Genomic DNA, 27,164 nt, shown 5'->3' on the forward strand with positions numbered 1-27,164 from the left:
ACATGGGCCGATTTGTCAGGCCTCACTGCATGTGCAGGGGCCTTAAAGGCCACGTGCTCGGAGGTCCTGCTGGCCCTTCTTAGACGAAGGTGGAGCAGCGGCAGCTGCCACCACCGAGCGAGCAGATGTAGCTGCTTCCGGCACACTGTGTGTGGTTGGGACAGCTGCTGGAGGCCAGTGTGGCGTCGCCCCCCCCCCCCCCCCCCCCCCTCCGCGCGCCGTATCGGCATAAAAAGGTTTCCCAAAAGAAAATCACTTTCTTGCGTGATTATAAATGAAATATTGTCTTTCACTTTTAGAGTGATGATCTTCTCTCTCTTCCCCGCAGGGCAAGAGCGCGAGTACGCAGGATGATCTCCATCACAGTTTGAACAATGCGGGTCAGATGTGCAATTTTCATCTGCGTGTACATTAGCACTACATTTTGCGCAGGACATTCGGCCACGACAGCTCTGGGAGCTATGACCAAATTTCTGGCACTTGAAGCACCTGCGAGGATTAGGAATGTCTGGTCTGACAGGTATCTTTATGCAGCCTGCTTGGATATATTCTTGGAGTATACTGGAGCCAAAGGTTAGGACCAAGTACTTTGTCTGTATTTCCTAGTCATTGCGCCTTATCTTGATTCGCTGCCCTTGGACAATATTTTCATCTTTCCATCCGTCAAGGAGTTCATTTTCGGTGAGATTCGAGAGGTCACTGTCAGATACCACACCACGAACTGTGTTCAAGGAGCGGTGTGCAGTTACGGTTATAGGAGTATTGCCAAAGGACAGGAGGCTGTTCAGTTTGTCATACTGGGTCTTGTTCTGAACTTCTAGGAGAAGGCCTCCACTGGCCATTTTCGTGGCTCTGTAACCAGCAGGGGCGCTATAACGTAAAATGATTCCAAACTGTTTTGATTCCAAATCCACGATCGCCGCTCGCTGATTGGCTCATATTTCCGAGGCCGCGCCCACCTCGCCGGTGCGTCAAGCGACGTCACGAAACCGCAAAAACTGACACGTCATAGTGACGTTTACGCACTACTTATGCTAAATTATACCGATCAAAACAGGAAACATCGCGGAATCACCGGCGAGTGACCCGTTCCGTTTGGAATAAAAAATGGCGGCGTTCTTGCTGGTGCTGGCGGCGGCGGCTCGTCAGCTCGGGCGGAGGCGCGGAAGGAGGGAGGCCGAGGACGCGTTTGACATGCCAGACGACGTGTTTCGGCACTTTCGTCTGAGGAAGGAAACTGTGCGGTGGCTGTGCGACGAAGTGGCGGAGGAGCTCGGAGGCGTGCGATCAACAGCGCTGTCGGTGGAGCGACAAGTGTTGTGCGCGTTGCGTTTCTTCGCGACGGGCAGCTTTCAGGGGTCCGTTGGGAGCGAGGAGACGATTGGCGTGACGCAGCCTGCGGTCAGAAAGTGCGTGCGACGCGTGGCGGAAGCAATCGTCCACGCCGGGACTCGCAACAAGTGGGTCCACTACCCGAGGACGTCGGAGGAAAAGGCGGCCGTGAAAGAAGGGTTCCTTCGACGCGGCGGCATTCCCGGCGTCATCAGCTGCGTGGACGGCAGCCTTATTGCCATCATCGCACCGAAGGGCGACAACAAGGCGTCATACATGTGCCGCAAAGGCTTCTATGCCCTTAACAGCATGTTCGTAAGTATCGTCATGTTTGTCTAATTTGCATTTCATAGCAACGCGCGGCTGATGCTGTGCACGCTTTCGTCAGATTTGCGACGCAGGCATGCGGATTCTGGCCGTCGACGCTCTGCGACCGGGGTCGGATCACGACGCACACGTCTGGAGAACGACGTGGTTGCGTCGTCGTTTCCAGGAGGGACATATTGCCAAGGCCGGCGAGCACCTCCTTGGTGAGCAGAGGGAAAAATTCATACAGTTGCCTAGCAGAACACAATAAAGTGTACTCCCGCCGTAAGAGTATATGTTGGAAGCACTAACCGTTTATATTGCTACACGCGTGTGGTATTTGGTTGTTTGAACGAGGCGCGCGGGCGCCTAGACGAAGAAGACGAACTGCTCTGCGCTCTCGAGCTATCGGCTGATCTGGCCAGCTCTGCAGCTATCATTTGTAAATATACTTGTAAATAGTCTCCTGTACTTCATCCTTCGTTTGCGTAACATTTTGGTGGAGCGTGCCGTTCCCCGTCCTCACCACGGAGCTCCGCAGCGGCCGCACCGTCTAGCTTTCCGCCATGGCTCCCGGTGACACCTCGTCTGCTGCTGCTACTGCAACTCCAACCACAATATGCCAGGATCCTGGCATATTCTCCGGCCAAGATAATGTCGACGTTGATGACTGGCTACGCATCTATGAGCTTGTTAGCCGCAACAACCACTGGGACCCTACCATAATGCTAGCTAATGTCCTCTTCTACTTGGGCGGAACACCTCGTGTCTGGTTCCGGACACACGAGGAGGAGATCTCTAGCTGGGACGCTTTCAAGGAGAAGCTCCGTGACCTCTTTGGAAATCCGACCGGTCGGCAGCAGGCTGCAAGAAAAGAGCTTGCTACCCGAGTGCAGTCTTCCACTGAGTCGTATGTCTCGTACATACAAGACGTGCTAGCTCTTTGCCGGAAAGTGATGATGATTTGGTTTTAATGGCGCAAGGGCCAGTTCTGGCCAAAGAGCGCCATACACATGATGCAATGAGTTAACAATGGTTAATGAAGTCTAAAGTGCACTATGGCTGTAGAGGGGCCTAAAATCATTTAATGTGTGAGTGCGTCAAATATATATGTGCTATAAGTGTAAAAAGTGGGGTATGCTATGACCATAAAATATATACGAGGCGAAGCGAATAAAAGATAAAAATGTAAAAGTATGGAAGTAGAACTGTTGCCTTACCCGGGTCCTTGAGCGCAAGAACCTGAAGGCACGTGCTCCTATGACTATTTCCACAGCAGCAGCCTCTGATAAGAGGCCGTGCTACGGATCACTTGGGTGTATAACATTCAGTACACCTGCATCCTTTAAAAAAGCTAAGGTTGATTTAACCTCAAAGAGCGGTTCATTGCCTAGGAACATTGCTGGGTGTAATGGAACTTCTTCACGGCGTAGCAAATAAAAGTGTTTTTTTCCTCTGCGTCTCTAGTTCACGACATTCTATTAACACGTGAAGGACCGTTAACGTAGCGCCACATTTACCACAGACAGGTGGCTCATCACCAATCAACAAGTATGAGTGTGTACCGAAAGTGTGGCCGATTCTGAGACGACAAAAAATAACCTCAGTTTGTCGTATTTTTGTTATAGGCTGCCAATTTCCTAGGTTGGGCTTAATTATGTGGAGTTTATTGAGTGTTTCGCTGTCCCACATGCTTTGCCAATATCTCCTCAGTTCCTTCCGGAGGTAAGGTTTGAGATCTGTGGCGGGAATAGCTAAGGAAGAGGTGCCGCCTTTCGTTGTTATAGACGTGGCAATATTGTCGGCAAGAACATTACCCTCGATGCCTCTATGCCCAGGCACCCAGCATATTATGAGTTGTTGTTCGGATGCATAAACAGAGCAGATCAGTGAATAGAGGTTGGCAATTATAGTGTTATTGCGTTTCTGCGGCAACATCAAAGCTTTAACGACGCTTAAAGAGTCGGTAAATATTATTGCCTTTTGTAGTTTCATTCTCTCGATGTGTTTCACCGCGGATAGTACTGCATAGGCTTCTGCAGTAAAGATGCTTGTTTGGGAGTGGAGTACATCGGATTCCGAGAAGGACGGACCGACTGCTGCATAAGACACGCCAGCATGCGACTTTGACGCGTCCGTATAAAATTCAGGGCAGGAATACTTCGACTTTAATTCTAAAAAGTGCATTTGAATGTGTGCATGTGGCGCGTGTTTTGTGACTTCGATAAACGATGTGTCACATTCTACCATCTGCCACTGCCACGGCGGTGGCAGTTTCCCTGGAGTCATTAGGTTATGTTCGAGTAATGAAACACCCATTTCTTCACCGATGTTTCTCACACGTAGTGAGAAGGGCGGCTTCGCTCTAGGTCGATTATGAAATAGTGTGGCACATGTGGTATCGTTTATGGTAGAATAGGTAGGATGTGAACGGTTTGAGTTTGTTTTCAGGAAATATGTAAAACTGGCATAAGACCTCTGAAGGTGTAGCGACCACATGTTTGCTTCTACATATAGGCTTTCTACGGGGCTTGTCCTGAAGGCCCCGGTCGCGAGTCGGATTCCCAAATGGTGAACGGGATCTAACAACTTTAAAGCACTGGGTGCAGCAGACTGATACACTATCGCACCATAGTCAAGTCGTGAGGCGACAAGGCATCTATACAAGTTCAAAATACATTTCCTGTCACTGCCCCATGTTGTACGCGATAGAAGCTTCAACAAGTTCATAGTTTTCAGGCATTTCGCCCTCAAGTATTTGATATGCGGCATGAATGTCAGTTTTGAGTCCAACACAATTCCCAGGAACTTGTGCTCAGTGGTTACAGGTAATATACTACCAAAGAGCTGAATAGCCGGATATGGTACTATTCCTCTCTTATTTGTGAAAAGGACACATCTACTTTTCTGTGGGCTCAACTTAAAGCCGTTTTCGTCAGCCCATATAGCTACTTTATTTAAGCCATGCTGGACATGTCGTTCGCAGATAGCAAGGTTGCACGATTTAAAACCAAGCTGGACATCATCTACATATACAGAGTAGAACATCGTTCGTGGGATAGCCGTCCGTAGAGAGTTCATTTTAACAATAAACAATGTGCAGCTAAGCACACCGCCTGGCGGGACACCAGTTTCTTGGGTGAAAGACCTCGACAAGGCCCGGCCCACCCTTACACGAAAGGTCCGGTTAGAAAGGTAGCTTTCGATAGCACTCAACATATTGCCGCGGACACCCATAGTGGATAGGTCTCGGATAATACCGAAGCGCCATGTGGTGTCATACGCTTTCTCTAAGTCAAGAAATACAGAGAGAAAAAACTGTTTGTGTATGAAGGCATCCCTTATAATCCCCTCAATACGGACAAGGTGGTCTGTAGTGGACCTACCTTCTCGGAAGCCACACTGGTACGGATTTAGTATTCCGTTGCTTTCTAGGAGATAGACAAGGCGCCGGTTAATCATCTTTTCAAAGAGTTTACACAGACAGCTTGTCAAAGCAATGGGTCTGTAACTACTTGGTAAGGACGGGTCCTTGCCTTGTTTAAGTATGGGTATTATTATGGCTTCTTTCCAAGAAGATGGAATGTACCCAGCAGCCCACATGACATTAAAAAGAGAGAGGAGTGTATTTTGTGTTTCAGGGTGTAGGTGCTTGATCATTTCATACATGATACGGTCAGCACCTGGTGCTGAGCTGTTGCAACAAGCGAGAGCAGTTTTAAATTCAGCTAGACTAAACGGGCGGTTGTAATCTTCATTTCGAGCACATTTCCGATTAAGGGGCTGTCGCTCTGCGCGTTCTTTGAACCTCATGAATGTTTGTGTGTAATGAGAGGCACTGGAGACATATTGAAAGTGTTCACCCAGGCAATCTGCCTGATCTTCCAGGCTATCTCCTTGGGTACTTACTAAGGGTAGAGGGTTCGACTCCCGGCCTTTCAATTTATTCACCCTATGCCATACTTTCGCCTCATCTGTGTAAGAATTTATGCCAGAGAGGTACCTCTCCCAACTCTCTCTTTTTGCACGTCGACGGGTTCTTCTGCCTTGTGACTTAACCTGCTTGAAATTAATGAGGTTTTCGGTGGTTGGAGAATCGCGAAGCAATCTCCAAGCTTTGTTTTGATTTTTGCGTGCTTTCCTACATTCATCGTTCCACCATGGGATGCGACGCTTCTTATTAAGTCCGTTAGTTTGCGTAATAGATCTCGTAGCAGCGTCAATAATAAAACATGTTAGATATGCCACAGCGTCGTCTACATTAAAATCAGCAATGTCATCGCCACCTAAACATGTAAGCTCTCGGAACAGTTGCCAGTTGGCCGAGTCCACGTTCCATCGAGGAAAACTTGGCAAGCATCCATCTTGTTTCGTTAAGTTTAACATAATAGGGAAATGGTCGCTCCCTAAGGGGTTCTTGAGAACAGACCACTCCAGGTATGGAATTAGTGTACTCGATACTATACTTAAGTCAATGGATGAGTATGTGTTATGTGCAACGCTGAAATACGTTGGCTCTTTTTGGTTAAGTATAATTGCGCCTGAAGAGAACAGAAAGTTTTCAATTAGCCGCCCTCTCGCATCGCAACGAGATGATGATGATGATGTGTGGTGTTTTATGGCGCAAGGGCCAGTTATGGCCAAAGAGCGCCATGCCAGTGTTTGTGAATGTGCCGTCGACCAATGAATTCTGAGAAGTGGATGAAACGTGGCTGTAAAGGGGCCTAAAATTATCGCTGTAAAGTGCGTAAAATATATATGTACTAAAATCATGGCAATGACTAATGATGTGTACTATGAAATGAGGAATGCATTGAGAAAGAAGAATAATATATTTAAAATAATTAAGATACAGTAATTGGCAAGAAGCACTACTACCTAAACAGAGCCCTTGAACCACAAGGGCCTGGAGGCATGTGCTATAAAAAAATTATCTCAGCAACATCCTCTGGAGAGAGGATGTGCTACGAACTTATTGGGCTAATAACATGTAGCACAACATCATTCAAAAAATCGAGGACTGCTTTGGCATTAAAAAGCGGTTCTTCACCAATAAACAGCATGGGATGCAGAGGGATATTGTAGCGGTATGCTACAGGAAAATGTTTCCTTCTCTCGGCTTCGGCTTCCCGACACTCCACGAGGACATGGAGGACGGTCAGCCTCTCACCACATCTACCACAGGTTGGTGGTTCATCACCAATAAGGAAAAAATTGTGGGTGCCATATGTATGTCCTATTCTTAGACGACAGAACAGGACATCAGTTCGTCGTGTTTTAGTTATGGGGGGCCAGTAACCTAACTGTGGCTTAATCAAATGAAGCTTATTACTTGTTTGTGTGTCCCACAAGCATTGCCAGTGGCTTCGCAGTTTCTTTCGCAAGAAAGGTTTCAAATCTGCTGCAGAAACAGCAGCTGTAGAGTTAATAGCGGGTGATGTCACTGATGTCGCCATTTGGTCGGCAAGAACATTGCCCTCGATGCCTCTATGCCCAGGCACCCAGCATATAATGACATGCTGGTTAGTTGCGTAAGCTCTACAGAGAACAGAATAGAGCTCAATGAGTACAGGATTTCTTAGTTTGGAGATTGACATCAAGGCTTTCACGACACTTTGAGAGTCTGTATATATGATAGTCTTTTGAAGTTTTGATTTCTTTATATGCTTTACAGCTGATAAAAGTGCATAGGACTCAGCCGTAAAGATACTTGTTTCCGGGTGTAGTACACCGGATTCCGAGAAGGATGGGCCGACGGCTGCATAAGAAACACCGGCATGTGACTTAGAAGCGTCTGTGTAATACTCTGTGCACGAGTACTTGGACTGAAGTTCTAGGAAATGCATTTTAATGTGTGCCTCTGGTGCGTGTTTGTGACTTCTATAAATGATGTGTCACAATCTATGTGCTGCCACTGCCACGGAGGTAACAGTTTCACTGGGGCCATAGGACGATGATCAAGCAGCGGAACACCCATTTCCTCACTAAGATTCCTCACACGCAAAGAGAATGGCTTTCTCGCTGCAGGTCGATTGTGGAATAGTGTGGCAGCGGTCACATCGTTTATTGTTGAATAAGACGGATGTTCAGTATTTGCTTGCACTTTCAGAAAATATGTAAAACTGCTGTATGACCGCTGCAGATGAAGTGACCACTGATTCGACTCTACATAGAGGCTCTGGATTGGACTTGTCCTGAAAGCACCAGTCGCGAGACGGATACCTAAGTGGTGAACAGGGTCTAGTATTTTTAATGCACTTGGCGTTGCAGAATTATAAATTATAGACCCGTAATCAAGGCGTGAGAGGACAAGACTTTTATACAGGTTAAGCAAACACTTTCGATCACTACCCCAAGTCGTACGCGACAGAAGCTTTAAAAGGTTCATTGTCTTCAGGCATTTTGCCCTAAGATACTTAATATGAGGAATAAATGTAAGCTTGCAATCTAAAATAATGCCTAGAAACTTATGCTCGCTGCTGACAGAGAGTGCATCTCCTTTGATTTGTATACTGGGGACAGGCGTTATGCCTCTTTTGTTTGTAAAGAGTACGCAAGTGCTCTTCTGGGCGTTTACTTTAAAACCGTTCTCATCTGCCCATTTGGACAATTTGTTTATTACAAGCTGCACTTGTCGTTCGCAGATGGCAATATTGCATGACTTGAAGGCAATTTGCACATCGTCGACATAAACGGAATAGAACATTGTCCGTGGAATGACTGTGTGCAGGGAATTCATTTTACAATAAATAGTGTGCAACTAAGCACGCCTCCCTGTGGCACACCAGTCTGTTGGGTAAATGACTTAGACAAAGCGTTACCTACTCTTACGCGGAATGTGCGATTAGATAGGTAACATTCGATTGTATTTAACATGTTGCCACGGACACCCATCGCCAAAAGATCTCGAAGAATGCCGTAGCGCCATGTTGTATCGTAAGCTTTCTCTAGGTCAAGAAACACTGAAAGACAGAACTGTTTATGTATAAATGCATCCCTGATATAAGACTCAATGCGAACAAGGTGGTCTGTTGTGGACATACCTTCCCTGAAACCACATTGGAAGGGGTCTAGTAGTTTGTTATTTTCAAGGAAACATATTAGGCGCCTGTTGATCATTTTTTCAAACAGTTTGCACAGACAACTTGTCAGCGCTATTGGTCTATAGCTGCTGGCTAGGGACGGGTCTTTGCCTTGTTTAAGCACGGGGATGACTATAGCCTCCTTCCACGAGGACGGGATATACCCAGCCGCCCACATGGCATTGAAAAGAGACAGGAGTGTTTTCAGCGCTTCAGGATGCAGGTGCTTAATCATTTCATACATGACGCGATCGCCACCTGGCGCCGAGTTGTTGCAGCAAGTAAGAGAAGCTTTGAGTTCAACTAGGCTGAATTTGCAGTTGTAATCTTCAGTCCGTGAACATTTTCGATCAAGGGGCGTTCGCTCTGCGTGTTCTTTGAACCTGAGAAATGTTTGTGTGTAATGGGACGCATTGGACACATGTTCAAAGTATTCGCCCAGACAGTCTGCCTGTTCTTCCAGGCTCTCACCTTGGCTACTGACTAAGGGTAATGGTTGCACCTCCCTGCCTTTTAATTTACTAACTCGATTCCACACTTTTGTTTCATCTGTGTAAGAATTTATACTGGAGATGTACTTCTCCCAACTCTCTCTTTTAGCACGTCGGCGCGTTCTTCTACCCTGGGATTTTATTTGTTTGAAACTAATCAAGTTTTCGGCAGTTGGAGAGTCGCGAAGTCGTCCCCAAGCTTTGTTTTGATTTTTCCGCGCTTGTTTACACTCTTCATTCCACCACGGGATGCGACGTTTATTCGTAAGTCCGTTAGTTTGACGGATGCATTTCGTGGCAGCATCAATTATAAAGCCTGTAATATATGCCACAGCGTCTTCTATATTAAAGGAGGCAATATCATCCGTGCTTAAATACGTAAGTTCTCGGAAACGTTCCCAGTTAGCTGTGTCAACCTTCCATCGGGGAATGTGTGGTGAGCTTATATCTTGTTTTGTTAAGTTTAATATAATAGGGAAGTGGTCGCTCCCAAAAGGGTTTTTGAGAACGGACCACTCTAGGTACGGCATTAGTGTGCTTGATAGTATAGTTAAATCTATGGAGGAGTATGTATTATGCGCCACACTGTAGTATGTTGGCTCTTTCTTATTAAGTATACATGCTCCTGAGGAAAAGAGAAAGTTTTCGATTAGGCGACCTCTTGCATCGCAACGAGAGTCTCCCCACAGTGTGTTGTGTGCGTTCAAATCTCCGACAACTATGTATGGAGCCGGAAGTTCATCTATGTAGTTTTGAAATTCGGTTTTATTAAGGTGATAACTGGGAGGGATGTATATAGAGCTGATAGTGACTAGCTTGTCAAACAGCACCCCTTGAACAGCAACTGCCTCTAGGGGCGTACGAAGTTTTATTTCCCGGCAGGCAACACCTCTGTCTACTATGATAGCTACACCACCGGATGACACGACAGTGTCCTCGCGGTCTTTGCGAAAAATAGCATATTGTCTGAGGAAATTTGTTTGTGTATGTTTAAGGTGTGTTTCTTGAACACACAGCACCCTGGGACTAAACTTGCGGAGGAGTTCTTTAACGTCGTCAAGATTTGAAGGAGACCTCTGACGTTCCAGTGAGCTATTTGAGTGCCCTATTTGAACTAAAGAGTTTTGTGCTGTGTGTTTAAGAAAAGAAAGTTAGCTTACAGAACCCTTCACAGGCCCTGTAATGCGGGGTTTCTCTTTTTTGGAGCGGTCGAGAGATTCTCGCCGCTCCTTAGGCGCTGGCTGCGCCGTCTGGCTAGAAGATGTGTCCATCGGCTCTTGCGGCGCGCTAGACACCCGCTCTTGAGAGCGGTTTGTTCGCGTTGAAGGCCTCGTCTCAAGAGACGAGACCCTTGAGGCCACCAGCCCGGAGGTCGATGGCCCCTTCTTCTGAGATGGCGGAGCAGCACTAGCTGCAGCCGCCGAGGGGGCGGATGGCGTCACGGCTGGCTCACTACGCGTGTGCCAGACAGCCGCCGATAGCCGTTGTGGCGCAGCCCCCTGACGCACCACTTCGGCAAAGGTGGTTTTTGGCAGGTAGGATACCTGCCGACGTGCCTCTTTGAACGAAATGTTTTGTTTTACTTTAATTGTGACAATTTCCTTTTCCTTTTTCCAGAATGGGCAGGACCGCGAGTATGCGGCGTGTTCCCCATCACAGTTTACACAGTGGAGAGAGTTTTCACAAGATTCAGAAGTGTGTTCGTGTGCACTGCATTTCGCACAAGTTTGCCGACCTCGGCAGTTCTGTGAGCTGTGCCCAAAGCGCTGGCACTTAAAACATCTCAGAGGATTTGGCACGTATGGCCTTACACGAAGTTTGATGTACCCGGCCTCGATGGACTCGGGCAGAACACTTGAATTGAAAGTGAGTATCAGGTGCTTAGTCTGGATTTCTTTTCCGTCACGCCTCATTTTAATTCGCCTAACGTTGATAACATTCTGTTCACTGAAGCCCTCCAAGAGTTCAGCTTCAGTCAATTCCAACAAATCGTCGTCTGAGACAACACCTCGGGTGGTGTTCATGGTGCGGTGTGGGGTTACAGTTACTTGGATGTCCCCAAAGGACACTAGATTAGGCAGCTTGTCATATTGTTTCTGATCATGGAGCTCCAAGAGGAGATCACCACTGGCCATCCTCGATGCCTTGTAACCTGGCCCAAGAGTCTCAGTTAGGGATTTAGAGACTAGAAATGGAGAGATTGTTCGTACTTGTCTTCCTGCTTTTTCGGAGTGAATTACATGGAATCTAGGGAAGTTTTGTCTTTGTTGTCCAAAGAACTGGAACACGTCTTCGGTGCGCCCTCGTTTCAGACGGCGATCAGGGAGTGATGGGAAGGAACTAGCCATAAGGATATATGGATTTTTCGGCAGCAACGCCAGCCACCCACCACGGAGCCCAACAAGGGGACGCTGCAGGGCCTGTAAACACAGGTCCTGCAGACGCCAGCCGTACGTCACCACTATAACCGAATATGAAATAACCTAGGTTGGCTACTCACACAGGGTTAACCCTCGCTGCCAAGAAGTCGGAAGTAATATAGAAGAGAGTAGAAGACAGGAAAGATGAAAAGGCGAGAGAAAGACGAAGATTGGAGAGAGAGACAGGAAAAGGCAACTACCGATTTCCCCCGGGTGGGTCAGTCCGGGGGTGCCGTCTACGTGAAGCCGAGGCCAAAGGGGTGTGTTGCCTCCGCCGAGGGGCCTTAAAGGTCCAAACACTCAGCGTTGGCTCAACCCCCAGGATCCCCCTTTCCCCGGACACGGCTAAGCCGCGCACGGTTAGACGCGGGAGGGTCCAACCCTCGTGTGCTCGGGTACGTGGTGGCGCAGCTCACCAAACGCCTGCTGACGCAGGCGCCCCTGCGGGGGCATCGCAACGAGAGTCTCCCCACAAAGTGTTATGTGCATTTAAATCTCCGACAACTATGTATGGCGGCAGAAGTTCATTTATGTAATTTTGAAACTGTGTCTTGGAAAGTTGATACCAAGGGGGGATATAAATTGAACTAATCGTGACTAGTTTACCGAACAGTACTGCTCGGACAGCAACTGCTTCAAGGGAAGTTTGGAGGTTTAATTGCTGACAGGCAACACCTTTATCGACAATTATAGCGACACCGCCCGACGAGGCGGTAGCGTCGTCACGGTCCTTGCGAAAAACGGCGTATTGCCTTAGAAAGTTTGTGTTTGTTGATTTTAGATGCGTCTCCTGGACACACAGCACCCTTGGACTATATTTATGAAGGAGCTCTTTAACGTCATCGAGGTTATGGAGAAGTCCCCTAACGTTCCATTGCAATATTTGCGTGTCCATATTGAAAGAGAGGTTTGTGCTGTGTGTGAAGGGACTGCAAAATTAGCTTACAGAACCCTTGTCGGGCCCTGTGATGCGGGCTTTTTCTTTTTTGGAGCGATCGCGCGATTCTCGCCGCTCCTGAGGCGCTTGCGGCGCCGTCTGGCTGGTTGTGGTGTCCATCGCCTCTTGCGAGGCGCTGGGCACGCGCTCTTGCGAGCGGTTGGTGTGACGGGAAGGCCTCGTATCGAGGGACGAGGCCCTGGAGGCCACCAGCCCGGAGGTCGATGGCCCCTTCTTGTGAGTTGGCGGAGCAGCGCTAGCTGCAGCCGCTGAGGGGGCAGATGGCGTCACTGCCGGCTCACTGTGTGTGGGCCGGACAGCCGCCGGAAGCCGTTGCGACGCTGCCCCCTGACGCGCCACTTCGGCAAAGCTGCGCTTCGGCAGGTATGACACCCGCCTGCGTGCCTCCTTGAACGAGATATTTTCTTTAACTTTGATAGTCACAATTTCTTTTTCTTTTTTCCAGGATGGGCACGACCGCGAGTATGCGGCGTGCTCCCCATCACAGTTAACACAATGTAGAGAGCTTTCACAAGACTCGGATGAGTGTTCATGAGCACTGCATTTCGCACAAGTTTGGCGGCCTCGGCAGTTCTGTGAACTGTGGCCGAACCGCTGGCATTTGAAGCATCGGAGAGGATTTGGCACGTATGGCCTAACGCGAAGCTTGATGTATCCAGCCTCGATGGATTCGGGCAGAACACTTGAGTTAAATGTAAGTATCAGGTGCTTGGTCTGGATTTCCTTGCCGTCGCGCCTCATCTTGATCCGTTTAACATTGATTACATTCTGCTCACTGAAGCCCTCTAGGAGTTCAGCTTCAGTCAGCTCCAACAAATCGTCGTCTGATACAACGCCTCGGGTGGTGTTCATGGTGCGGTGCGGGGTTACAGTTACTTGGATGTCCCCAAAGGACACTAGATTAGGCAGCTTTTCATATTGTTTCTGATCATGGAGTTCCAAGAGGAGATCACCACTGGCCATCCTCGATGCCTTATAAACTGGCCCAAGAGCCTCAGTTAGGGATTTAGAGACTAGAAAAGGAGAGATTGTCCGTACTTGTTTTCCTGCTTTTTCGGAGTGAATTACATGGAATCGTGGGAAGTTTTGTTTTTGTTGTCCAAAGAACTGGAACACGTCTTCGGTGCGCCCTCGTTTCAGATGGCGATCGGGGAGTGATGGGAAGGAACTAGCCATAAGGATATATAGATTTTTCGGCAGCAACGCCAGCCACCCACCATGGAGCCCAACAAGGGGACACTACAGGGCCTGTAAACACAGGTCCTGCAGACGCCAGCCGTACGTCACCACTATAACCGAATATGAAATAACCTAGGTTGGCTACTCACACAGGGTTAACCCTCGCTGCCAAGAAAATAGGAAGTAATATAGAAGAGAGTAGAAGACAGGAAAGATGAAAAGTCGAAAGAGAAAGACGAAGATTGTAGAGAGAGACAGGAAGAGGCAACTACCGATTTCCCCCGGGTGGGTCAGTCCGGGGGTGCCGTCTACGTGAAGCCGAGGCCAAAGGGGTGTGTTGCCTCCGCCGAGGGGCCGTAAAGGTCCAAACACCCGGCATTGGCTCAACCCCCAGGATCCCCTTTTCCCCGGACACGGCTAAGCCGCGCACGGCTACACGCGGGAGGGTCCAAGCCTCATGTGCTCGGGTACGTGGTGGCGCAGCTCACCAAACGCCTGCTGACGCAGACGCCCCTGCGGGGGTTTGCCGGAAAGTCGACGAGAACATGGTCGAAGTTGACAAGGTTGGCCACGTTCTCAAAGGGATCGCGGACGATGCGTTCAACTTGTTGATCTTCAACAATGTGTCTACCATCGACGTCATTGTCAAGGAATGCCGCCGCTTTGAGCTCGCCAAAAGCCGCCGCGTCATTCCACAATTCTCCCGGCTCCCTAACACAGCTGCGACGTCGTCCTGCGTCGCCCTTACCGCTTCGCCCCCCTCCAATGAGACCGTCACGCGTATTGTTCGCCGCGAGATCGAGGCTGCCAGTCCTGCCGCGTTCCATCCCCGCCCACTTGACCCCACCATTGACCAACCAGCCCCAGCGATCTCCCTCATTCAGGAGGTTGTGCGGCAAGAGTTTGCCAACCTCGGTTTTCCTGCTGCCTGCTCCATCTCCCGACCTGGCGGCCGACTGGTGCCGACAGCTGCGCCTCGCAGCGATCTTTATTCCAGATACCGCGACCCTATAGAATGGAGAACTCCGGACGACAAGCCCATTTGCTTTCGTTGCCACCGCATTGGCCACGTCGCTCGCCACTGCCGCACCTCCTGGTCATCGCCATATTCGAGCTACTTTTCCCCGTCTCCTCGCCCATATGCCGACCCTCGCCGCTACTCGCCTCGCCGTATGCCTTCGAGCTCTCACGTATCCGTCGATGACAGTCGTCCCACTCGCTCGCCGTCACCTCAGCGCCGTCGGTCCCCGTCGCCCCAGCCACGCCGCTATTCGTCGCCGACCCATTATGGACCCTCCCGGACGGAAAACTAGGCCATGCAGCTCTTGGAGGTAGTGCTGCATCACGTTCGTCCTGTCCAAATCCTCCGTTGACGCTCCTCACGAACACGAACCTAATTGAAGTAGATGTAGATGGTGTCCCGTTGACGGCATTGATTGATACTGGAGCCCAAGTGTCTATAATGAGCGCTAACCTATGTCGTCGCCTCAAAAAAGTTCTTACGCCTGCCGTCACTCGAGCCGTACGCGTCGCCAATGGCGCCACTGTTGCCGTCTGTGGTATGTGCACTGCTCGCGTAGGAATTGCTGGCCGCCAAGTTCCCGTCCTGTTCTCCGTGCTGACCAGTTGCCCTCATGACCTAATCTTCGGGCTCGACTTTCTGACGACGCATTCTGCCCTGATCGACTGTTCCACCGGTACGCTGTGCCTCGAGCTTCCTCTTGTTTCCGACGTTCGCCCCGAACAACCGCACACCCTAGGCACTACAGCGTTTGTTCGGTTACCTCCAAAAGCCCTAACCTTCGTCGAATTGGCCTCAACGGCAACCGTGCCTGATGGCGACTATGTCGTCGCCCCTATTCGTGATGTCCTCCTGGCGCGCGACATCTCTGTGCCACACTCCGTCGTTACCCTTGCCGCTAATCGGATGTGTCTCCCCGTTGTCAATTTTGGCTTGACGAAGCAAGTGTTACCTGAAGGCATAGCGGTGGCCACGCTCCGGTCAGTGACAGACGACCACATCACTGCTTTTGCAGCCGACGCGTCTCCAGATCCTCCTGATTACCCGCAGGATGCCTTGAACCTCGACGGCCCATTACGTCCCATGGTCGCTCCGGACCTCGCCCCTGGCCAAGCAGCCGCCCTATATCGCCTTTTGCTTTCCTATCGCGACATATTTGACACTGACAATCGCCCACTTGGTCAGACGTCCCTTGTTAAGCATCGGATAAACACTGGTGATGCTGTTCCCATTCATCGCCGACCGTATCGCGTGTCCACGGCAGAGCGGCAAGTTATTCAGCAGGAAGTCAACAAGATGCTCGCCAAAGGCATTGTTGAGCCCTCGTCGAGCCCTTGGGCGTCGCCGGTGGTGCTCGTCAAAAAGAAAGATGGCACGTGGCGTTTCTGTGTTGATTACCGCCACCTAAACCGAATCACTAAAAAGGACGTTTACCCGTTACCACGAATTGACGACGCTCTTGATTGTCTTCACGGTGCCAAATACTTTTCGTCCATTGATCTTCGATCTGGTTATTGGCAGATTTCCCTCGATGAGCCAGACCAAGAAAAGACCGCTTTCGTCACTCCGGATGGCCTCTACCAATTTAAGGTTATGCCGTTTGGTTTATGCAATGCCCCCGCCACGTTCGAACGGATGATGGACTCTCTGCTTGAAGGTTTCAAATCCCCGCAGGGGCGTCTGCGAAAGCAGGCGTTTGGTGTGTTGCGACACCACGGACCCGAGCACATGGGGGTTGGACCCTCCCACGTTTATCCGTGCGTGGCTTAGCCGTGTCCGGGGAAAAGGGGATCCTGGGGGTTGAGCCGAAGCCGGGTGTTTGGACCTTTAAGGCCCCTCGGCGGAGGCAACACACCCCTTTGGCCTCTGCTTCACGTAGACGGCACCCCCGGACTGACCCGCCCGGGGGAAACCGGTAGTCGTCTTTTCCTATCTCTCTCTACCATCATCTTCGTCTTTCCCTTCCACTTTTAATCTGTCCTGTCCTCTCATCTTTTCCATTCACTTCGAGTTTTCCTGGCGGCAAGGGTTAACCTGGTGTGGCTGTCCTACCTTGGGTATACCATATTGGGTTATAGCAACGGCATACTGCTGGCGCTGTGCAGACTTGTCTTATGTTCTGCCACGTCCCCTTGTTGGGCTCCGCGGTGGGTGGCAGACGCCGTTGCCGAACATGTAGTTTCTTTCTATGGGATCCCCGAACCCTTTCTCAACTGATCGTGCCTCGAAAAGGGTACGCACCGATGCAACATCACTATTCTTGCCCAAAAACAGCGAACGTTTCCCGAAATTCCACGTCCTCCACTGCGAACAATCATCTACAAAAGCTAGAACAATCTCACCATTTCTTGTGGCCAAGTGCCTAAGAGAAACCATTGGAACTGGTTATAAGGTAACAAAGATGGCAAGTGGAGATTTGCTCCTGGAACTAAAAGACAAGGAACAATACAACAGACTAGCACACCTCGTAGCCTTTGGTAATATCCCTGTTTCTGTGAGCGCGCATCGAACTATGAACACAGTCAAGGGCGTAGTATCAGATGAAGACTTAATGACATTGAATGAAGAAGAACTCCTGGATGGATGGAAGGACCAAGGCGTAATCCACGTGCAGCGCATCACAATCAGAAGGAATGACAACGAAATCCCAACAAAGCATTTAATACTCACTTTCAGTTCAACCACATTACCCGAGACACTTGAAACCGGCTATGTAAAACTTCATGTTCGACCTTATATCCCAAACCCGCGACGTTGCTTCAAATGCCAAAGATTTGGTCACGCATCCCAAAGCTGCCGAGGGCAGCTTATGTGCGCAAAGTGCGGCACAACTGGTCACTCTTCTGACGATTGCAATAATGACGAGGTACATTGTGCGAACTGCGACGGCAGTCACCCGGCATACTCCAGAGCTTGTCCAGCCTGGAAGAAAGAAAAAGAAATAATTACTGTAAAAGTGAAGGAGAATATCACATTCCGCGAAGCACGTCAACGTATCTCCTCGTTGTTCTTGCTTAAAACATCCTTCGCCGAAGTGGTCCAACGGGGGGCGGCACCACAACGGCCTCTGGCGGTAGCCCGGACCACGCCTAGCGTGCCGAGGCTAACGCCACCCGCCCCTAAGGTGGGAGCAGCCAACGCTGCCCTGCCATCTCTCAAAATGTCCACACCAGTGGCCTCTACAAGCTCCGGCAGCAGCCAGGGCACCGCAGAGGCCACAGGGGTCCTTTCGACCTCCGGCCCGGTGGGGACAAAGACTTCGTCGCTCGAGGTGAAGTCTACGTGACGCACACATCGCTCTCTGGAGCGGGTGTCCAGTGCCTCGCAAGAGGCTATGGACACCAGTCCAAGCCAAACGGCGCAGGTAGCGTCGAAGGAGCGGCGAGGTTCTCTCGACCGCTCCAAAAAAGACAAAACACCAATTACAGGGCCTGACAAAGGCCTTGTAAAGTAAAGTCACTCTCCTCCCTTTTGAGACACACAGCGCCTTTTATTTTCCTCCAACATGAACACAATAATGCAGTGGAATGTTAGAGGACTAATCCACAACCTAGACGACATCCAAGAACTTATCAATAAATTTAATCCAAAGGTGCTGTGTGTTCAAGAAACACACCTAAACTCCAGAAACACCAACTTCCTACGTCAGAATATTGTTTTCCGAAGAGATCGCGAGGATTCTGCCGCATCATCTGGTGGTGTGGCCATCATACTCGACAGAAGTGTAGCCTGTCAGCAACTTCCACTCAAAACGGCACTAGAGGCGGTAGCCGTTCGTGCTGTACTTCTGGGTAAGCTCATAACCATTTGCTCGCTCTACATACCCCCACACCATTCTTTACACAAGCATGAATTTCAGTCATTTATAGATGAATTACCAGAACCCTACCTCGTTCTTGGCGATTTCAATGCACACAGCAGCTTGTGGGGCGACACACGTATCGATGCGCGAGGACGCCTAATTGAACAATTTCTTTTCTCCTCTGGTGCGTGTCTCCTGAATAAGAAGGAACCCACCTACTACAATCTCGCAAACAAAACTTTTTCTTCCATTGATCTCAGTATAGTTTCCCCGTCTATATTTGCTGAACTTAAATGGGAAGTTATAAAAAATCCTTACGGGAGTGACCACTTCCCGATACTGCTGAGATCACCACTACAAAACGAACCTCTACCACAGGCACCCCGCTGGAAGTTGGATATGGCAGATTGGGAGAAATTCAAAAGTCTTACAAGTGGTATCTCGTGGCCTGACATATCTTTGCTGGGAATTGATGCTGCGGTTGAGTATCTTGCATCTTTCATAATCAATGCCGCTACTGAATGTATACCAGAAATTAATGGTGCGACCTGCAAACGCCGTGTCCCATGGTGGAACGAGGAATGTCGGAACGCTCGTAGGAAACAGAACAAAGCGTGGGGGTTGCTACGCGACTCCCCAACTGCGGAAAATCTTGTTAATTTTAAGAAAATTAAATCGGAGGGCAGAAGAACGCGCCGACACGCCAGGAGAGAAAGTTGGAAAAAGTTTTTATCAGACATAAACTCATATACAGACGAGGGCAGAGTCTGGAAGAAACTTAATAAGATAAAAGGGCTACAAACCTATTCACTCCCGTTGGTAAACACACAAGGCCACAGTTTGGAAGACCAAGCTAACTGCCTGGGAGCACATTTTGAACATGTGGCCAGCTGATCTCATTATTCCCAAACATTTAAAAGGCACAAAGCTACAATAGAAAAACAGAAACTAGAAAGAAAAGGTACGGGAAACGAGGCATACAACCAGCCATTCTGCATTGCTGAGCTGTATGCATCACTTAGTTGTTGCAACAAGTCTGCGCCAGGCTCTGACCGCATAGCTTATCAAATGCTGAAACACCTTCCTCATGAAACAAAGAAAACTCTCCTCTCCCTATACAATGCTATATGGACCTCCGGTAAGATCCCCTCTGCCTGGAAAGAGGCCATTGTCGTTCCTATACTGAAGCAGGGCAAGGACCCATCGTCTGCTTCGAGTTACCGCCCTATAGCACTAACAAGCTGCCTCTGCAAACTGTTCAAAAAAATGATTAACCGCCGACTAATACATTTTCTCGAATCAAACAAATTGCTTGACCCGTACCAATGCGGGTTTCGAGAAGGTCGATCCACCGCCGACCATTTGATACGTATTGAGACGCAAATTCGTGAAGCTTTCATCCATAAACAGTTCTTTCTCTCTGTATTCCTTGATATAGAAAAAGCCTACGATACCACGTGGCGGTTTGGAATACTTAGAGACCTCTCGCACGTTGGTATACGTGGTAACATGTTAAATGTCATAGAAAGTTATTTATCTAATCGCACTTTCCGTGTTCGTGTAGGAAATGCTGTATCAAGACCTTTTGTGCAGGAAACTGGAGTGCCACAGGGTGGGGTGCTCAGTTGCACTCTCTTTATCGTAAAAATGAGTTCTTTGCGTCTGTATATCCCAAGAAACATGTTTTATTCTGCATACGTCGATGATGTACAGATAGGTTTCGCCTCGTGCAATCTCGTAGTCTGTGAGCGGCAGATTCAGCTTGGTCTGAACAAGGTGTCTAAGTGGGCAGACGAGAATGGATTTAGCCTTAACCCACAAAAGACCACCTGCGTCCTGTTCTCCAGAAAGAGTGGTCTGCACCCCGATCCTCACATTGAGTTGCAGGGAGAACGCGTGCACGTAAAAACAGAACATAAATTTTTAGGTATGATTCTAGATACGAAGCTTACATTTGTGGCACACATACGGTATCTAAGAAACAAGTGTATGAAAACAATGAATATTCTAAAAGTGTTGTCACGCACCGCTTGGGGTAGTGACACACAGTGTCTTTTAAATTTGTACAAGAGCCTCATACTTACAAGATTAGATTACGGCGCCATAGTGTACCATTCCGCTACGCCAAGCGCCCTAAGGATGCTGGATCCTGTACACCATCTAGGCATCCGCCTAGCCACTGGTGCCTTCAGGACAAGTCCTGTGGCAAGCCTGTATGTAGAGGCGGACATGTGGTCGCTTGATATGCAACGTTCATCCTTAAGCCTCACCTATTTCCTGAAAGTAAATTCAAACCCGGAACATCCGTCCTTCTCAACCGTAAATGATATGACCAGTTCCACACTCTTTAATAACCGGCCGACAGCAAGAGAACCCTTTTCACTACGTGTAAGAAAAATTAGTGAAGAAATGGACATCCCACTACTTGAAAATACTCTGATGGCCCCAGCAAAGCCAGTGCCACCGTGGCAGTGGCAACTCATAGAGTGTGATACTTCGTTTGTAGAGGTCACAAAAGATGCTCCAGAGGCACATATCCGGATGCATTTTCTGGAAATCCAGTTCAAGTACTCGTCCTGCACTCAGTTTTACACCGACGCTTCCAAGTCACATGCAGGGGTATCTTATGCAGTAGTCGGCCCATCGTTCTCCGAGTCCGATGTACTGCACCCGGAAACAAGCATTTTTACGGCTGAGGCCTATGCACTTTTATCGGCTGTGAAGAGTATAGGCAAATCGAAACTCAAAAGCTCAATAATATTTACAGACTCCCTAAGCGTCGTAAAAGCCATCATGACTCTACATAGACACACAAACCCTGTACTTATTGAACTGTATTCTGCTCTGTGCAAGGCATACATGTCTAACCAGCATATTATTATATGCTGGGTGCCTGGCCATAGAGGCATCGAGGGGAATGTTCTGGCTGATCAAATGGCCACATCAACTACATCGCGAGCCCTTAACCCTACCGCTTCTATCCCTGCCAGCGATCTCAAGCCCTACTTGAGAAAGAAACTTCGAAGCCACTGGCAGCGCTTGTGGGATGCCGAAGCGAACAATAAGCTCCACTTAGTTAAGCCACAAATAGGTCCCTGGCATCCCGTTACGAAAATACGAAGAACAAATGTCCTATTCTCCCGTCTGAGAATAGGACATACATACGGCACCCACAATTTCCTCCTAACTGGAAATGACCCGCCAACCTGTGGTAGATGTGGAGAGAGGCTTACCGTGCTCCACGTCCTCGTGGAGTGCAGGGAAGCCGAAACAGAGAGAAAAAGGCACTTTCCCCTAGCGTACCGGTACTGTCTTCCACTCCATCCCGCTATGTTTCTGGGCGACAAACCTCTCTTTAGCACTAAAGCTGTCCTGGATTTTCTGAGTGATGTAGTATTGCATGTTATTTGCCCAATAGTTTCGTAGCGCATCCTCTCTCCAGAGGATGTCGCCGCGATAGTAGTTTTGCATAGCACGCGCCTCCAGGCCCTTGCGTTTCAAAGGGTCTGTCAAGGCAGCAGTGCTGTTTGAAAAGTTTATCAGGGATAAATTTTCGTTTATCTTCATTATCTTGCAATTTGTTCTTTCGTGTTCATAGTGCACCTCATCAGCCATTGCCATAATTTTATTACATATATATTTTACGCATTTTACAGCGATTGTTTTTAGGCCCTTTTACAGCCATGACACATCTACCTTTCGCAATTCATTGCTCCATTGTCAACTCATGAACACACTGGCCTGGCGCTCTTTGGCCATACCTGGCCCTTGCGCCATTAAGCACCATACATCATCATCATTGAAGGTTTCAAATGGTCAACTTGCCTTTGTTACCTCGACGACGTTCTTGTGTTTTCTCCTACATTTGAGACGCACCTTGAGCGCGTCGCAGCTATACTTGACGTCTTCCGCAAGGCTGGGCTCCAATTAAACTAATCGAAGTGCCACTTCGGGCGCCGACAGATTACAGTGCTCGGCCATCTCGTCGATGCTTCCGGAGTACAACCCGACCCGGAGAAGGTTCGAGCAGTAACGGCTTTCCCTGTACCTCAGTCTGTCAAAGACGTCCGGAGTTTTGTGGGGCTCTGCTCTTATTTCAGACGGTTTGTGAAAGATTTCGCAGCAATCGCTCGACCACTCACTGACCTTCTGAAGAAAGACGTGCCTTTTACGTGGGGTTCCCCTCAGGCTGCCGCATTTTCACGCCTTATCACGATTCTGACCAATCCACCGATCTTGGCCCACTTTGACCCGTCCGCACCTACAGAGGTCCGAACCGATGCCAGTGGTTATGGGATCGGCGCAGTCTTAGCGCAACGACAACACGGACACGACCGCGTTATAGCCTACGCTAGCCGGCTCCTGATAACTGCAGAGCGGAACTATTCGATTACCGAGCGCGAATGTCTTGCTCTCGTCTGGGCTGTTTCAAAGTTCCGCCCATATTTATATGGCAAGCCCTTCTCAGTAATCACAGACCATCATGCGCTGTGTTGGCTTTCGTCGCTCAAGGATCCTACTGGTAGGCTCGGTCGTTGGGCTCTCCGACTACAAGAATATCCCTACGCATGTGACGTACAAGACGAGACGCCAACACCAGGACGCAGATTGCCTCTCTCGCTACCCAGTCCAAGACCCGACCTCTACGTCTGATACTGATACCGACGCCTGCGTTCTCTCTGTTTTTCCACTGGTCCATGTCGCCGACGAGCAGCGCCGTGACCCGTCCTTGCGTGTCATCATTGACCGCCGGGAATCGTCACTTGCCGACAGCTCCCTTCGCTTATTCACACTTCAAGATGGCGTACTCTACCGCCACAACGTTCACCCCGACGGCCCAGCATTACTCCTTGTGATCCCTAAACACCTTCGCTCGGCTGTTCTCCACGAACTTCACGACCTCCCCACTGCCGGTCACCTCGGTGTGTCCCGTACCTACGACCGGACCCGCCGATGCTTCTTTTGGCCAGGGCTTACTCGCTCCGTTCGAAGATACGTAGCTGCGTGTGAGAAATGCCAGCGACGCAAGACACCGTCGACGCTCCCTGCTGGGTACCTTCAACCAATTGACATTCCCGCGGAACCATTCTTTTGGGTTGGTTTAGATTTACTTGGTCCTTTTCCTCTTTCTACCTCTGGGAACAGGTGGATCGCAGTGGCCACAGATTACGCCACGCGCTACGCCATCACCCGAGCGCTCCCTACAAGCTGCGCCACAGATGTTGCCGATTTTCTCCTACGCGACGTGATTTTATTACATGGAGCTCCGCGACAACTTCTCACAGACCGTGGCCGGACTTTCCTGTCAAAAGTTATCGCGGACATCCTGCAGTCCTGTGCCACGTCATACCATCCACGTCATACCATCCGCAAACGAATGGCCTCACGGAGCGTCTTAATCGCACTCTCACAGACATGCTCGCGAAGTATGTGTCTTCCAACCACACTGACTGGGACCTCGCTCTACCGTTTGTCACCTTTGCGTATTATTCCTCGCGCCACGACACAGCCGGTTATTCGCCATTTTTCCTTCTGTTCGGCCGAGAACCAGCACTGCCCCTCGACACAAGCCTCCCTGTTCACGCAGCACCCACCAGTGAATATGCACTTGACGCCGTGGCCCGCGCTGCCCACGCAAGGGAAATTGCCCGTGGCCGCCTTCTGCACTCCCAAGAGAGTCAACGGCGTTTGTACGACCAGCGACACCGTGACCTGCACTTCCCGCCTGGTTCTTTGGTGCTTCTATGGTCTCCGTCGCGTCAGGTCGGCCTGTCAGAAAAACTGCTGTCTCGTTACACAGGCCCCTACCGAGTGATTCGTGCCGTGACTCCCGTCACCTACGAGATCGCCCCTGACGCCCCATCTGCTTCCCAGTCCAGTGATATCGTGCACGTTACACGACTGAAGTAGTATCACCCTCCCAGTGATGACATTTAGACGCTCCGGGACGTCGCTTCTGCCGCCGGGGGATTATGCTACACGCGTGTGGTATTTGGTTGTTTGAACGAGGCGCGCGGGCGCCTAGACGAAGAAGACGAACTGCTCTGCGCTCTCGAGCTATCGGCTGATCTGGCCAGCGCTGCAGCTATCATTTGTAAATATACTTGTAAATAGTCTCCTGTACTTCATCCTTCGTTCGCGTAACAATATTATAGTAGCGTGTTAAGTATAGGTTACATAGACGGGCTGGTAAATTTTTTAAATGAGTATCTGCTTGCAGCAAAATGACATTTAACTGCTGTATTGCAAGCTAATTTAAATTAGTGTACATTACGAAACAAAGAACGTTTGTCTTGCCCGATTATGTTTTACACTGACATTAATTCGAGAATACAGACAACTCGGCCAAACGGCCACCTTGCTGGATGCTAATAATATGAAGTTTACTATTTACCACCAGCTATTGTTATCTGTGCTGATCACAGCAGCATCAAGTGCTCAGCCTGTACATTATTTTATTACAGCCTCTGTGTAGTAGGTGTATGTAACATGACTCATGCTTCACTAGCTCAACCATGCGCATTTGATTTGATAACATTTTTATGCTCGTGCAGGTGACAGCGGCTACCCCCTGGAACCATGGCTCCTGACTCCGGTCCCAGGCCATCCTCCCGCTCACACTGCAGAAGGCAGGTACAACACTGCACACGCTTCCATGCGGTCCGTAGTGGAACGCTGCATTGGACTTCTGAAGAGCCGCTTCCGCTGCCTTCAGAGGTACCGCGCCCTCCACTATGAACCAGAGCGCGCAGCCAACATCGTTGCAGCGTGTGCAGTGTTGCACAATTTGTGTCTTGATGAAGGTGACAGTGCGTTTGATGAGGTTGATGATGATGACAGCAGCAATAGCAACAGTGACGAGGCAAACGGTGGCCCCCTCCCACTTGTAGTTCCCCGAGCGAGGGCAGCACGCATAATGTACCTGAAAGGATGTGCTGCCCGTGACAATGTAATTACATTATTCGGAACCACACGACAGCAGCACCAGCACTACCTGCGAAGGCGGCTGCGTCGGCAGCAGCACCGACAGCAGCAGTAAACGTGCCTGCAGTGTCAGGCACATATGCCTAATAAAGAGAAGGAACCAACGTGAAGGCGTATTGGCATGAGTGGATAGCGTTGTGTTTTTTTTATAGAATTTGCTAAATTACCACCATTGCTTTCACATAGCGTGTACCAATGAGCTGTCGCAACTGGAGATTATTGCATCATTCCACTGTGACACTACTTAGTAGCTGTGGACAGACAACGTTGTGGTCATTAGCAGAATGTCGTAGCCACTTCCCTGGGCAGCAGGAGTTTGCTAGTTGAATTGCTGCTGCTGCTGTTGCTACTGTCGTCTTGATGCATTTATCTACTGGCATCACTGCCACTGTCACCGCCGTCTGCACTGTGCATGGGAGGATATTGGACTTCGTCTCCTCGCTTCCTGCTTGGGCCGCAGCAAAGCACACTTTTCGCTCCATCATATGTACTGTTCTTGGACACCTTGCAGGCCCCACACAGCTTTGCCACACAGCCTCCGCACAGTTCCTTTTCAACAGGCCAAGTCATGCTGACACAGATCGCCTGGCATGTCAAGCACATGATGCTCCCTTGGATGTATATTCATTTGTACATAGTTGTATAACTGTACAAACGTGCCTGTGATATCGTAAAAAGTGATATCAAGTGCCAGTGATGTTCTTGAAACTCGTTCCTTCATGTCCCTACAGTAAACGAACAATTTCAACACATCTTCAGTGTCATGTTTTATTCGAAGTGAATAACAGTCATCATGATACAAATCAATGTACACAGGGTACGATTTCACGGTGCCAAAGTGACAGTACGGTTTCCACTAAATGGGATCTAATACATTGTGAAAGGCTGCTGGCACACATTAAATCACATAAATGTCTGTCATTGATACTGTTTTTCTTTGGGCTCATCCACGATCATTTGCGTTCACCCAGCAACTTCACAGCACAAAAAGGTGTTGCAAGACTTGCCTGTTATGCATCCGTGTTTGTAGCACAAAATAGATGCTATTTGCAATAACTACTGCCACAATAGGGCCACCAGTGTGAAAGTGCAGTCCGGCGCCTTTAAGGAATGACAGACGTGAAAAAATAACGTGCACTTCGATAATCTGACATATAACAAGGCCAAGAAGAACAGCCTGGCAGTGAATGTAGTAAAATAATGGCTACATTGGGTGTATAAAAAATTCTCAACATCAATGGGGACTAGATTGCATTGCTATCACCGATATGGAAACCTGATATATCAGAATAACTATTGCAAGTAACACGCACGTGTTGCTAAAATAAATAATATGGCCACTTGTGGGTTCCATAGGGCAAATAAGATTGGAAACAACATAAATATAGTGTGAAAATCATAACAGTGGATTTCAATACCTGTTATCACAGCATTTGTGTGTGAAACACTGTTGTGGCTAAAATAAAAGTGACCACATGTCAACATGTTCCTTGAAAAGCAGTGAATACATAAATAGCTCATAAACAACAAAACGAAAGCACACACCTAACCAAAAAGATGAAACATTAGACATACAGTTCACTCACTGA

General features: G+C 49.1%; 1 protein-coding gene across 1 annotated transcript; it reads left to right on the forward strand.

Moving 5' to 3' along the window:
• Positions 1-858: 858 nt before the first annotated feature.
• On the forward strand, positions 859-25,630 carry LOC119432611 (putative nuclease HARBI1). Its single transcript, XM_037699772.2, has 3 exons — positions 859-1,647; positions 1,721-1,862; positions 25,146-25,630. The coding sequence occupies exons 1-3, from the start codon at positions 1,108-1,110 to the stop codon at positions 25,628-25,630; spliced, it is 1,167 nt and encodes a 388-aa protein (XP_037555700.2). The 5' UTR covers positions 859-1,107.
• Positions 25,631-27,164: the final 1,534 nt, after the last annotated feature.

Source organism: Dermacentor silvarum, chromosome 11 (assembly GCF_013339745.2).
Source record: "Dermacentor silvarum isolate Dsil-2018 chromosome 11, BIME_Dsil_1.4, whole genome shotgun sequence".
Classification (NCBI taxonomy): Eukaryota; Metazoa; Arthropoda; class Arachnida; order Ixodida; family Ixodidae; genus Dermacentor; species Dermacentor silvarum.

Coding starts and splice junctions, on each gene's coding strand:
- LOC119432611 (XM_037699772.2), top strand. CDS start 1,108: ATGGCGGCGTTCTTGCTGGTGCTGGCGGCGGCGGCTCGTCAGCTCGGG. Junction 1,648..1,720: donor ATGCCCTTAACAGCATGTTC/GTAAGTATCGTC, acceptor CGCTTTCGTCAG/ATTTGCGACGCAGGCATGCG. Junction 1,863..25,145: donor GGCCGGCGAGCACCTCCTTG/GTGAGCAGAGGG, acceptor ATGCTCGTGCAG/GTGACAGCGGCTACCCCCTG.